At 43.3% G+C, this 15,188-nt stretch overlaps 1 protein-coding gene across 1 annotated transcript in view; it reads right to left on the minus strand.

Annotated features, from left to right (window-relative positions):
• The window catches only part of TRPM7 (transient receptor potential cation channel subfamily M member 7), a 51,632-nt gene extending 42,494 nt beyond the window's left edge, over positions 1-9,138 (minus strand). Inside the window, exon 1 of the mRNA XM_054272492.1 lies at positions 9,055-9,138. Coding sequence (XP_054128467.1) covers positions 9,055-9,057 — 3 coding nt within the window. The 5' untranslated portion in view covers positions 9,058-9,138. The remainder of the gene's footprint in view (positions 1-9,054) is intronic.
• Positions 9,139-15,188: the final 6,050 nt, after the last annotated feature.

Below are 15,188 nucleotides of genomic sequence, written 5' to 3' on the forward strand. Positions count from 1 at the left end.
CACCTGCAGTTGTGCATTCTGCCTCTGGGAAATTGATTGGGCTCCCCAAAGCAGCAAACTACCCTCAGGGGAAAAAAACAGGTAGCTTTAATGTCAGAATGAACAGATTCAGATGTAAATTGGACAGAAAACTAAAGCACAAGACAGAATCACATAGCCATGATCAGGGTGGGGAGAAGGGAAGTAGGACATCCCCTTTGGTAGCAGAAAGACACTGGGTTGGCAGAGGAGCTGAGCTGATCTAAGCATATTGCCAAAGTACATCAAAATAATCCCCAAAAGCACACAGGCTCTAGGCACACAGGGAGAGACTACAGATCTATCACACAAAAAGATTCATTTTTTTTAATGCACACACATCCTGACATTCAGCAAGGAAAGGAAATTAAGACTGTATTTTTTATTTCTCAGAGAGGTGCCAATGAAGCAAGAACATATTGCCTAAGGTCACATTTTGGAGGGGCAGATACCCTGTGTTTAAGAACACCATTCTCATCTGGCATTGAAGATTTGTTCTAATTCATGGTATAATTAACATCCAACTTCTAATACATTAATTACTAAAGATTTTTCTTGTCCTACATGCAAGATCTTTATATTTGTCAGAAAACCCCCAAAACCCCAGTAATGACACTCAAGAGGACAGTCAAAATGACTAGCTTTATCTCAGTTGTGCTAATTTTTCTACATCCTCCTTGCAGAGAGAAAAGAGCTGCTCTGAAACCCCCTGGTCTCCACTGAGCCAGCCTGGGGACTCAGTGCCTAATTAGCTCTTGTGAATAATCCTCCCCTCTCTGCACAGTCTACCTGGATGCGGCAGATTGCCTGTGACCAGAAAACCTCCTCCTACAGCCTAGAACAGGACTCATCTGAAGGCAGAAAAGCTTTGTTCTTGCACATTTTCTCCACCAGGAAGAAAGCACAGTGGCCTGAAGCTGACTGCATTGTGCTGTCCAGCAGAGAGCTGTGATGTTACAGTACCAAATATTCCTCTGGAGGGCCAGGGAACACGGGGCAAGGCAGAGGACACATGCACACAATGACTGGTTTGTTAGCAGCCCTCAGCCCCGCAGAAGGCTCACCTGTAACTCAAGCTGGCAGCCCAAACCAGGACAAGAGTGATGAGAGGTTTCTGCCCTCTTTCCCTACATCAGCAACATAAAAGGCCACTTTGTTTCACTAAAGCATTTGAAACAATTACAGGGAATTTAATGGTGAAGAGTCACGGAGTTGCACATGGAGCAGTAAAATTTACACTGAAAACTGCATGCACAGAAACCATGGGTTTTCTACAGCTGAAAATTCAACAATCATTTTTCTGCACAAGACCTTTATAAAAGAAACCAAGACTAAGACAGACCAATTGCTTAATGAGGCATGGGCATAAATCCTCATCAAGAGCATTTCTGAAGTTGCACAAAGGAGAAGGGCAAAGGTTATTCAAGTGGCTATTTCTGTTTTTTCAGTGCCTCTGGCTGCAAAGCCAGTTGATGCCAGTTTAAGAGGTAAAAGTCCATCCCAACCTCCACATCTGTGCTTAGTGGCCCTGGCTGAGGCCAGGTGAGGGCTCACAGGGCTGTCCCCAGGGCAGCAAACCAGGAACACCTGCAGCAGTAACAGGGTCAGCAAAGAGGAGCCTGTGAAATCAGGGGGACTGAGCCTCTTCCAGCTCTGCAGCCAGAGCCATTCCTCACCAGACACTGCCACGCTCCTGGACAGCTCTCTGGGACATTTGTCAGCTAAGGTATCAGTCATTCATTGCTCTTTCCCTAGTGCAAGGTTACTACCACAAGCAGGAGTTCCTTCAAGATAAATCTCTCAAACTCTTCATCCAAAAGATCACCTTCAGCCATATACACTCTTCTAATCTCCTTCATAAACTACAGCTGAAGTTAAAACTTTCTGTTTAACAGGATTCTGCAAACTACAGACAATAATGCAGCCAGGGAACACAGGAGAAACTGGTAAGAGTTTGACATTTAAAACATCATTAACTGCACCTACTCGTGTAGATTAACTGATTTTTATAATTGAAGAGAAAGTTGATTAACAGTTCTGTAATTACACAACTGGTATTTTTAGTCTCTAATCATGTGTCACTTAAGCACATGCATAATTTCACCTAGCCAGGTGACTGAAGTTATGCCTAAAGACTTGCATGACCTGCAGCAGCACCAGGGACAGGCTTTGAAAGGAAACAGTTTTTTCAGAGTGGATCTAGCCACAATCTAGAATACTGCATTACACTCACAACACAAAGCCACTCTACGTGCAATTTTAATAATGTTTACAGCACCATGACTGCCTTTGAACCTGTCCACATGGCTGTTGTGCTGAGCCCTGGCACATACATTAGTAGAATGCAGCTTTGGTTTCTCCTAACTCAAAAGAAACAGGTTCAGCCTCCTGAGAAAGTCAAACAAGAATGGGAACAGCACAAAAATCAAATATGCTGCATGCTAAGAACACTGGAAAAAAATCCAGCAATATTCTGTTACACGAGACAAGTTACCAGCAGTAAATCATTTCCCAACAGAAAAAACCTGATGGGAGGGATCAAAGTCATCTTGGTGCAGCTCAGTCCAGAGACAGAATGGAGCACAGCACATCTGGTAAAAACAAGTGATCCTGAATCTGCTAGCACACATTCAGAAAAGCAGGTCAAGAAAAACATCCTCTGTGAACAATGATTTAGATAATTTAGATACAGGAGTACTCATGAATAGCCACCAAGTGCTCACAGTACAATTAAGGCTACAAAGCAATTTGGTTTGTACTTTGAAGAGGCCATGGAACCTGACTTGTGTTGGTACAGCTCCATCCATGCCTGTGCACAAGGCGGAAACCCAGAAAACACCCATGTGCCGTGGGTGATGCACAGAGGAACTGAACACTCCCTAATGCAATAGCACAAACCAAATCCCAGGCACCTGGGAGCAAGCTTCAATCCAGCCTCACAGCTCCTGTCAAGCCTGGGGTGCCACAAGCCCATTTTCCTAAGCCTCTGCACATGATCCCAACCTATCTAATACCAGCACCAGCATTTGTGCAGTCACATGGAAGCTGGTTCAGGGAAATGACCGACAAAATAATCCACCAAAAAAAAAAAAAAGGAAAGGAGGTGATGGGAAGTTTATTCAATTCAGATCCCCAGTGACTGAGCACAAGGAAGCACAAAGGGACAGGTGAAAGGGACACAGCCAGGTTTTATAGGAGTTTTGACTGGATTACAACACACCTTTAAGAAGAGCTTTGGCACGTATGGGGACAGCTAGCAAAGGGCTTGAACAGCAACCCTTACCCTGAGGTAATTACCCTGCAACACATCTCGAGCACTCCAGGTCAGTCAGAAAATATATTGCCAATAAAATGAGTAAGAGTGGGAAGGACTGGGCTGCTAAATAACACTAGCTCTAGGACAGCCCAACTCTAGAAATTTTTAAGCACAAGTGCTTGTGTAATTAAGTTTTCCTTAAAAAGCATCTGGAAATCCATTTGCAGAAGGCATAAATGTAGATTTGTCTATTAAACTTAAACTTTTACAGCCAAATTTTTCAAGTCCACATCTCACATCTAATGCTCCAAAAACTGCAGCATTAGAGAAAAAAAAATAGCAGACATTTGGGTAAGAATCATCAGCCAGGGATAGCCTGCAAAATTCAACTCAGCATAAGCCAGGGGACAAGGACTACAAAGTGAAAGTTCTGAGCAGAGGTGACAAGAATCAAGTAGATAAGGTAAAGAAAATGAGTAGAGGTAAGTGGGAACAAAACAGGGCACAAAAGCTGGGATTCAATTACAAAAACCATTGTGCTACTACTGACTGAGCTGTAACAGACACTTTCCCAGGCTTTGAGGATTACAGAGTTATGGTGAAAGGCTGAACACCTAGATTAAACTCATTTACAGTTGTAACTGAGACAATATTCTCAAGCAAGAATGATTTAGTGTAAAACAGCAAAAAATACTTCATTAATCACCCAAAAGGTTGTCAGTAAAAAAATCAAACAAAAAAATTAAAATCAGCAAACCAGAACTTAATCGCTATATGCCAATTCTCAAAACTACAATTTCTTTTATTTTTTTTTTTTTTTTACATCTCCTCAGTTTAGCAGTAAACAATTAAAGGCAGAATCCAATAGCACTGGGAGTCATGACAAAGAAAAAAAACTAGACCAGGCTGTTACAGATCTTGAAAAAGAGGTGCAATACTCACCAAATCAAAGAGGAGCTGGTAAATTGCTAGTAAATTCCTACCAGTAAGTGTAGACATTGGTAAGACTCACATACAGGTGCATAGTTTTCAAAAACTATTAACACACAACTACACTCATTGAACCTGGGTATTGGCCTGGTGCATGCTCCTTGCAAAACACATGATTTGCATTTAAACAAAATAAGCACTTGGTGTTGGACTGTATTTGATGTAAATCAGGGCTCTCCACAGACAGGCTGAAGATGAAGTCCCATTAAAGCTTCACAGAGGGTTTACCATAGCTGTTTCTGAAGTTAGATGACCTAAAAACATCAGTTGTCCAACTACATGCAGCAGAGTACTAACTTGATTACTGAATCAGCCTCTACAATTCTGATTTTCCAGCTATAGAAAATCAACAGATATACCATCACACAAATCTTACTCCATCCTCTTTGAGCTGAGAACAAATGAAACAAAGATGGCTTGACATACATTAACTCAGCAATTGCACATTTGCAATACACACAGGGTTCAAACACTGCAGAAATCGTGACAACAAAATGCTCAAGCTAGAATGAGTTTGTACAAATCTTCAGGAAAAAAAACTTATACTGCTCTTAATAACATAAAGATTAAATAAACTAACTGTGATGCAACTCTTAGGATTTTTCTTAAGAAACACAGAAATCCCCATAATTGAGATTCAATCCAAGCCTACAATTTCAGTAGAATTTGAACTTTGGCTTAATTAAGGGGCAAAAACTGCACAACTTATAAACCAAGCTTGAATGTGCTGTTGGTTTGGTACCATACTTAAACTTCTCCTTGGCAATTAACCACATCTATCTTACAGACTAATCCTGCAACATCCTTATACCATAAGCTGTCAAACCACCTGCCACAGCTAAATATTCTGCCCTTTCATAAAGCAGTTTTCAGAACTACCAGCACCACTATTACCAATACAGTTATTTTACTCCCTGTATTCCCCATATGTTCAGGACACTTTTCACCCAATTTTGGGAAGGAAAAAGAAGTCGTATACAGTTTCTCTCTTGTATTTTTATATTTCATTATCCCATCAGGAGTTCACTGGTCTTTCCTTCTTGGAAAGAACACAGGAGTAAAAACTGTCCTCTGCTCACCTAGCAGCAATTAGACTACCTGTGCGGTCCCTTCTTCTATGCAAAAAATTATAATAGCTGGGGAAAAAAATCAAACTCAGGTTGTTCTGTGGGTCCAGCACACCTGGCAGTTAAAGGAAGTGGCTCAGTTAAAGAAAGTGGCTCACACTCTACATGCTAAGCAAAATATAGGTGTAAAGGCTGAAAGAAACTCACCACTCCTCAAGAAAGCCAGCATTCCTTCCATCAGTGGAACAGCTGTGATGGAGACTGCTCCTGGCGCCCCACTGCTGCTCAGGGCTGTGGTCCCACCCAGTAAAGGTGCAGCTGCTCAGCTGCTTAATGACTGGCTGCTACCAAAAACTCAAATAACCACCTGCACATCCTCCCTGCCCTCCTGCCCATCCTCCCTGCCCCCCTGCACAGCAGCAGGGATGCCCAGCTAATCCTGTGCTGAGCCAGGACGGGGAGCAAAGCTGGCCAACACTAAGGTTTTGGGAGTTTACTTTTTCTGTTCTTTTGTTAGATTCGTTTTCTGTTACTTAAAACACAAAAACACCTACAATTTAAGCATAAGAAAAGCCAAGCTTCCCATAATAAAAATAACAGAACGCAAAGATTAGACAGACCACTTTCAGTACTGGCTGTATCACAATACATGACACCACCACCTCTATGTTCTCATTATGTGAGGAAAGCAAAGGGATTAAATTTTAAAAAAAGACAATAACAAGACTGCAGAGATTACAATAGAGGAAAGAGGGCTTCAGGCCAGAGAATACAAAGAAAGTGTGCAACAAAAGTTCAAGTTTACCACAGGTCAAGTGGAGTATTTTTTGTAGAACCAATGAAGCACAGACTCACTGGCCAGGGGCCACAGCCATTTGTCAGTATCAGAGGTAAAAAGTGACATAGCTTTAATAATTATGCAAGTATCTTATCCAAATACACACAGAGAATGAGATTAATCAGTAATTTATCTGATGAAAAGTCAGCTGCTGAAATTTCAACCACTGAAGGTAAAATGCACCAAGACAGAATTACTCACAGACACAATGAACCTCACCCCAAAACCAAAATCTCAATTCTGAAAAACACACACACTGATTTTACTATCAGTCTGCCCTTAAAAAAGTGAGGAAAGGAAACAGAACTAATGTTGCTTGTTTCAGGAAATAAACAGGGCATGTAAAATATCACAGTTTCATGAAATAAACAGGGCATGTAAATATCACCGTTTCATGAAATAAACAGGGCATGTAAATATCACCGTTTCATGAAATAAACAGGGCATGTAAAATATCACAGTTTCATGAAATAAACGGGGCATGTAAATATCACAGCCAACTTAGACGTTGCTGAAAGAAACTTGAAATTCCAAAAGAAATAAATATCAGCTAAAAAAAAAAAAAAAAAGACAAAGACATTTTTCAGGTTAAATATTTTGGCATGAGAAGGATGATTTCATACTGTCTTAGTATTTCAAAGCCTTACAATATAGAAATCCATTGTGAAGCCTTTCAAGACTGCAAAATTCTATCAAGCATCTCTCTTCACACACAATTTTTGACAAGTCCTCTTAGAGATTTATTTGCAACATTTCTAGTGTCAAAGAGCAAAACAGTAGAACCAAACTCTATTGTGCCAGAGTCAGTTACTGAAGTTCAAAACAATCGTTTTCTATTTAGAAAAAGTTCATCTGTCATGACTGTCCACAAGGATTGAATGGTTAACAGAAATGCACCTCATGAATGGGCCATGAAAGAGAGGCATGAAAAATTTGGGTGTTGGTCCAAAGTTTCCAGGAAAAGGAAGCACAGCAAGTGGCAAAGATAAGGATGAGAAAAAGAGAGGACTTTAGATGCTGCAGTCTATCACCAGCAGAGCAGAGAAAGCTGGGCTGGTGTGGTAAGAGAAAATGGTAATGCAGCAAGACTAGTTAGGCAGAGCCTCAAGGGACAAGAAAATAAATGAAAGTTCAAAACACAATGGAGCAACTCTCTCCAAGACAATCCACGTGGGGAGATAGATGATCTGATACAGATAGTGTGAGATAACTGTCAAATGCAAGGTGATGTTTCAAGGTGCCTTTGTATGACAAGTGAACATTACCCTTCCACTGCTGAGCTCAAGCAAGCAAAAAAGTATCAAAGTACAACATCAGGAAACCAAGGTACAAACAGTCCAAACTCAGCCTAAAGAGCTCCACATGCACAAAGGTTCCCCCCTCTTGCCTTGAAATAGCAAAGTCAAGAATGGCCTCCTACCAGAAGGTATGAAGGATGATCTAGCAGACATTTATCTCACCCACACAGACACATTTTTTTTAAGACTGAACAGCCGGAATTGCCACATTGAACGACTCATTCCTTAGAATAATTCCTGATTTAATGTTGGACACCGTCCAGCAATTATTCAAAGTTGCTAAATAGTCATGGAGCAGCAGGGAAATTTTTAGCAAAATGAGCTTGCATAAAATGTCCTATATTCATCTCAACCAAAGCACCTGTTTAACAGAGGTTTCAAAACATTTGGTAAACACACAGCAAATATTAAACCCTGCAAACACACTACATTGCCAGAAAGGCTGCTGAGCCTCAAATTTACAGAACCATGATGGTTTAAATCAATCTGTACATTTCTAGGCTATGTCAGCACCAAAAAAAAACATCTACCAGAGATAAATTTAAAAAAATGAAATAAAAGAACCCAAATCCTCCACTCCTCAAAATTAAACCCAACACCAAACCACTTCAGGTGAGAAGAGCAAGTACCACGCAAGTGGCAGATGCCAAGCACTCTTCCAAGTCAGAATGGAAGGTTGCATTTGCAGCTTCTTCCTAGAAGAGTGCTGGATTTGCAGATTCTAGAAGAACACAACCCACATTTCCACACAGTTCACAGATATACTCAGAAATGAAAGATTCGTAGGCACGAATCCCCATGGTTTTTAAGAAAACGCCGTGAAATAAAACACCTATATTTAAAATGAAACAAAGCATCTTACTAGAAGTTCAAGCAGACTGTAGAAATCCATATATTTAGACTTGTCGCTTATATTTTCAAAATTACTTGAAAGTACTTGATGCGATAAACCACCCTAAATTTTTTAAATATTACGGAACAAACTTCTAGGGATGAACAACCGTTTAACAGCCAGAATATAGAGCTGGATTTTAAATTGTTTTCTTTGCAGGCACTCATACATCTCTAAGTATATATATGTTCCCTTATGCATAACACGTTGTAACTGCAAAAATGAAATAGGTGTAAGGATGAGAAGGGAAGGACTGCTGCAGCCCAGAGAATACACCGTGCGAATTCCGGTTTCAGACCAGACCACCACGGCGAACAGAGGCAGCACTAACGGGGAGCTCTCGTTTCTAAGCGCTGCGGTGCCTCCGCTCGGGGCGCGGAGGGTGCGCGGGAGCGGCGGCGGGAGCGGCGGCTGCCCCGGGCACGGCGATGAGGGCGGCGGCGGGAGCCTCGCCCGGCGGCGCGGGGCATTCCCGGCCGGCAGCTCCGGGCCCGCGGGCGGGAGAGCAGCGGGGGCCGGCAGCGCGGAGCCCGAGCGTCCCCTCCGGCCCGGGCAGCGCGGCGGCGGCGGGAGGCGGCCGGGACCCGCAGCAGCCGGCTGGGACAGGTCTGATCCGGCGGCCCCGTCCCTGCCCCCTCCCCGCCGGGCGCGCCCGGCTCCGCCGCCCCGGCACCCCCGCAGCCCGCGGCTCTCACCATTCTCCTCAGGGCCGGGCTGGGTCTCGGCGCCGACTCTGGTTCTCCTCCCGCCGGGCAGCTCCTGCTCGTGGTTCGGCGTCGGCGGTGGCGGGGCCTGTCTCCATCTATCGGGGCTGGGCTCGGCGGCAGCGGAGGGCTGGGTGGGGAGCGGCCGGGCGAGGACGACGCTCCGGGGACGAAGGGAGGCGCGGGACGCGGAGGACGGCGCTGGTTCGGCTCCGCACCGGGACTCAGGGCTGGCGGCGGTCTCGGCCCGGCGCCTCTTTCTCATAATTGTGCGACTCGGCCGGCGGAGGAGCCGCGGCGCTGCCGCGTCAGCGCGCACCGCCCCCGGCAGGAGGAGGGGGCTGGCGGGGCGGTGCTGCCCGCCCGGGTCCCCTCGGGGCGGGCCGGACCGGCCGGGGGTGTGTGGGGGGGCGCTCGGCCGCTCCGCAGCACCGGTGAGCCCCGAGCGGGGTCCCGAGAGACCCGGAGAAGGCGTCAGCGGCTGCGGGCGGGCAGGCGGCCGTGCCGCCCTGTGCTGCCGGTGAGGTGAAGGCGGAGATGTTAAAAATGGAGCTTCCGAGAGAGAAACCCGGCTGGCTGGGGAGGCGCGGCTCGCAGAGGGGCCCCGCGGCTTCGCTCGCGTGGGGCTGCCGTGCGTGTTCCCGAGGGCACGGAGCCCGCAGGACCGCACACTTCGGCCCGGCTCCATCCCGTGGGCTCTGCCCCCTGAGGGGACCCGGCCTTGCTCCTGTCAGAGCCGCAGGGCAGCGAGCAGTCTCAGCTCACATTAGTTCACGCTTTTCTTGCCAGCCCTGCTCGCACATGGCACTGCCGCCATTAGCTCCGCGTCGGAGGCATCTTCTAACAGGCCTGAGCCAAACTGGAGGAAATTCCGCTTGGGAGGGAAAACGAGGATGCTTTTCTTCCACTTCAGTCAACTCACTTTCCCGTTTAAATTAGGAAGTGCCCAGGGGAGGAACCTTGTCTTCTTTGTCCCTGTGTGCAATCTGCAAACTAGGAGAATCAGTTCCACAAATGAAAAGCTTCATACAATAATTTCTGCTATATATGTCATTATACAGCTTTTGCAACAACCTCTGTGCTAGAGTAAACGGCATTTGTAACGGAAGAATAAGAGATTGGATTTGGCGTAAATTATTTGTGTCCCTTATATTAAAAAAAAAAAAAAAAAAAGAGATCCTAGAAAAATCTCTCATCTCTTTCTGAAATACCATGACCATACAAGAGCAGTAATTATATATAAACTCAATCCAAACATTCAAAGTTATTTAAAACCTTTGGTTTTTCATACTCAGGTTTCGTAATTTTCAGCTGTGAGTTATCTCTCTCCCATTGCTGCAGAATGCCAGCATTAATGTTGGGCTGAGCTGACGTGTGCTCTCACCTGGACCCTGGGCTTGTGCATCATAGGGTAACAGAGTCCACTCCAATGATCAGACAGGCACGATCAGAAATCAAACCCCGCATTAATTTGCAGCATTTTTAGCCTTTTTTTTTTAACACAACTGTAGCTAACAAGAAACAAAGCATTCTTGCATTAACAGCCATTTAGCAGGGCAAGTCCAGTTGTAAATTCTGTGTCAGAACACCTTTGCTGCAGACAATAGGTGCAAATTTGGGAAGCCCCAGCAGCTGAGGCATCCAGCTCAAATTAGGGTGTTGCAGGGAGTTCCTCAGCTGCAGGGGAGCTCCTAATGCTTGTTTTAAGTTAACTTCAGAAGAATTCCTGCTATCTTACATAGATATGAAAATTAGGCTCTTAGGACTCTCAATTTCCATAGAAATGGAAAATTAGGCTTTTCCAGGAAAAACTGTTCTGAGTACAAGATCACACAACAAAGAGGCTCCATTCACTCTCTTACTGTGTAGAAGTCCCAAGCCTGCTGATCTGCCACTACTTGTTCCTGCCCAGATTCCCATGTGCTAGTTCTTGGCTTAGGGAGCAGGAACAGAAGGAGCAGTGGAAGACCAGTAGAATTTTTTTTTTAAATGGTTCAAGAATCTTCCAAATTAGAGAAAATGGGGGATTTTTGAATTCTTCAGTTGATACCATTAAGCATTTATGAGAAATCACCTCATTCCTTCTCCCTCTCCCTCTTTTTCCCTTTCTAATTAATTGATCTAAAGCTCACATCCCACATTAGATGAATGAGTCAGTTCTTCTGTTACAAGATTCTTCACCTCATCTCACAGCAATACTTGGGCTACACTGACTTGATTCTCATGATTATCATGTTGGCCTCTAAGTTTCATATTTGTAAATCCAAGAGCTAGAAGAAGCAAGGAAATTAGGAAAAAATAGCTGAAGACCAACCTGGATATTAGTCTTCTCTGGTACAAGCTATTAGTTTAGGAGAATGTGTGTAAGGTGAGGAATTTCCATGCCTTGTTTTCCTGTTGATCCTGCAAAATTGAGATCAACATCAAACTGTTTCAGAGTTCAGCTGCGATAAGCTCAGTTGGAAAGAGCACATTGTTTCAGGAACAGCTTGGGATGAAAATGAAAGGAAAATGAGTCATCAACATCCTCTGTGCCTCGTGCTGTCTGGGGGAGCGTGAGCCTTCAGTGCTGTGGAGGCAAGGACACGGCAGCAGTGACACACATCCCTGTGACCCGGCACTGAGGCACAGTCACCTCATATCCTCCTACCTTGATCAGCCCGTGCAGAACATGGCATGATTTGACCCTAAACTAGCAGTTAGTCATTCAAAAGGTGAATTCTTGTACATTCAGATGTTAAATCTTGTATTTGCTACTTGACTTCTAAGTGTTACCTTTCATTCTCACCAAAAGTCAACTCAAAATTCCTCTATCTCCTTCCAAATCAACATCTGTCAGCTGTGAATGACAAGGAAATAATGAAGGTATATTATTTTATACCTTATGGCATTTAAGGGCCATTAACCTGAAGCAAGCTTCTGCTATCTCAGATCGAAAATAACTGTTTTTTTAAAAAACTCCTTTTGTTATGTGGTTCCAGCAGTTCTCATATCTTATTTTGATATCTCAAATCAAGCTATCAGTCTGTCCTTGACACATTTATGGTGTAATCATCACTAGACCTAGTAGAGTTTGTGATGTCAGCTGCAATAGGTTTTATATCCCATTAAACCAACTGTAACTGGATTTCAATGTAAGTGCTAAAGGATAAGAAACTTTTCTTGGGAAGCTCTTATCTCAATATTGCAATGCCCAGTAGCCAGGATGCTGCCCTTTGATTGCTCACCCTCACATGGATTAAACACTGACTCATGCTTGGGAAAAAAAACCACAGCATTCCATTTGATGGGAAACTGAATGAGTTACCATTAAATGAAAGTGACCTGGTTTTGATTTTGTTTGTTTGACACTATTGGAAGTTTTACTAGATGTGTGCTATAACTCTGTAGTTGTTCAAAATAAGTTCTGCAGTTCAAGCAGTTAAACAAGTTGCAAATGCTAACTGATAAGGAGATCTAGTTAATGTCCCACTCAAAGCCAAACAGATTCTCTGTAGAAAACTTTTTTTTTTGGTCCCACAGTGAAGTAATCTGTGGCAGAAGAGAGTTATTATTTATTCACTTTTCATATTTTCATATTTTTGAAACAGGGGTGAATTCTCCCAAATGCCTTATTTTTTCTATGGCCACAGGTTTGTCCTTTTCTGATTTACCCAGGTAAATAATTTCTCCAGCTACAGCTGTAGTGGTAACTCAGCAGTTTACATTCAGACTGCTACTCCTAAAAACTGAAGATAACTTTTTTTTCCCCCACATGGAAGTTTAAAGTTTGTCAAGTAAGGCAAAAAACATACAATGACACAGATTAATGGGATCTGTAGGTCCCCTCCATTATCTGTGGAGATGTTTTGTGCTGAAGTTGCTGATTTTTTGTGACAACATTTGTCCAATACCTTTCATATAATATACCAAATAACATCACAATCACATAACTTGGCAACAATTCAAAATATAACATTTCAGAATGGGATGAAGTAAAAACAGCCAGGAGGAGGCTTCTTGCCATTGAAACTGGGGAAAATAAAAGTTAGAAAATTTGTAACTTCACAGTTTTTAAATGGTTTAGTTATTTCAGTTACTTTGTTGGTTTGTGGTACAACTCAGAGTCACACATCTTCTGAAGAGCTCCTGAAGTTTTAGTAATCTCTCTGCATTATATCAAGGTTCCTTAAAAGCAAAAAGCAGTTAGGCTAAGCAATGTGTTAGCTTTTACAGCTGAGATATATTCCCTCAAAAGAAACAGACATACAGAAATAGGTCATAAAATGCAAGGTAAATTCAAGATACACCAGGAGAATAATGTACAAAAAGTTAATTTTGTATATTTAACAGTCATTAAACAAATTATCCCCTGTGACTGATTCAGACTCCAATCTCACAGACAATAGATGTCTTTAAATTCAAGTAACAAAACTGATCAGGTGTTAAAATCTTAAAACATTGGCATCTCTGTACCACACAGCCCCAGAGAGGGGGGCATGGCTTTGGAGATAAGAGAGCTGATCTGCTGTCACCTGAAGGCCACCAGTGCAGTTCAGCTCCTCTCTGTCAACTGCATGTAAGTGTTAACTAAGGGCCAGAGCAAAAGGCAAAGTCAGACAGAGGCTTGGGGACACAGATGCAGGGAATGGCACCTGAGGATTCTCAGTTGTCCGGTGCTTTGCTGGGAATGGCAAATCCCCACTAACCCAGGGAAGGACTGGAGGGTGGCTTTCTGATTTCTGCTTTCTGATGGCTGCACAAAGGGCTCGATGACCAAACACACGGAGCTCAGAATGCAAAACCAGTAACTCCAGTTCGACTTTGTGCTAGGACTCCTCACATCCAAATTAGGCAACAGAGAGTGTGGGTTTTCAGTTTAAAAACCTGCATTAAAGATATTCCATAGTAATAGCAAGGGATATCAAGTTAATGAGGTTTATTGAGCACAGGCAATTCAGAATGTTCTTTTACATGCTCCATGAGTGCACAAAAAGAGATACATTACCCAACCCATCATCTAAAGCAGAATGTAAGCAGATCCTGTATTTGGGAATATGATATGTTACTTCCTGCTCAGAAAATAGTGAGAGCTTAACCAACATAGGCCACAGCCTTGCACAGAACTGCCAAGGGTGTGCCTCCACACATCTCTATTTAGATGTGTAAAATCAGTAGCTGCCAGGAACTATATGGGTGCATTTACAACATAATGGTGACCCTTTGCAAGATTTTATCACTGCCTGCCTTTAAAAATACAAGAAAATGACTTTATCTCAGTTTCATTCCTTCTGAACCTTCTCCTCCCTTTAGTGTTTTAGAAAAGCTTCCCTGTGAAAATTGTTTCTGCTGCAATCTTTGAGCCTGTAAATTCTTGTGTTTTTATTGGCAGCTGAGCAGATGGTCAGCAGTGAGGTGGCCTTTGCACAGAGATGATCCAGGTGCAAGACACAGAGGTGCAGCACCTCCTTCCAGGACCGTGCTGCTTGAACCTTGAGCAGGGAAAGCAACAGCAGCTGAAGGTACCTGAATTTTACCAATACAAAAAGAGAAAGTTCACAGAGCTCTGCTTCTTGATGTTTTGGGGTTTTTTTAAATCCAAGGATAGGTAACCCATAGTCAAAACGTAAAATTTTATGTGACTCTATAAATGGGACAGGTCATAATTGTACAATTCGAAATTCTTACGAGATCGTGACCATGACAAAAATGTCACTTTGTCCTGCAGAAGCTTGCTCCTCCATTTCTTAGAGAAAGAGGTACCAGTGGGCATGCAATTTGCTCTTGGTTCCATTGTTACTATAACGTAAATTTACTTAAATTTACTTTACCCAAGTTCACAAATTCCAACAGCCTTTTCGCAAAATATCGGGAGAACCAGCATGAACACATTTCAGCCTGATGAAATTGCAAAAACCCTTACTTTTTTTGTTTCCAAATCTAAGCCTGGCAGTTACACCACCATTAATGGAACCCCAGAAAGTCAGTGGGACCATCACATGCAAAAGATCAGCTTGTTTCAAGTTCCTGTTACTGGTGGCTTGAGCTGGTGGGCACGATGGCCGTGTTTGTTTTCACAGAGCCCAAAAGATCAAACCTCCTCATTAATGGTCTCCATACTGGAGCAGAGGAATATATTATTGTCC

This window comes from Melozone crissalis, unplaced genomic scaffold, assembly GCF_028551555.1.
Source record: "Melozone crissalis strain CALT ecotype California unplaced genomic scaffold, PUWL_Pcris_2 ptg000014l_1, whole genome shotgun sequence".
Classification (NCBI taxonomy): domain Eukaryota; kingdom Metazoa; phylum Chordata; class Aves; order Passeriformes; family Passerellidae; genus Melozone; species Melozone crissalis.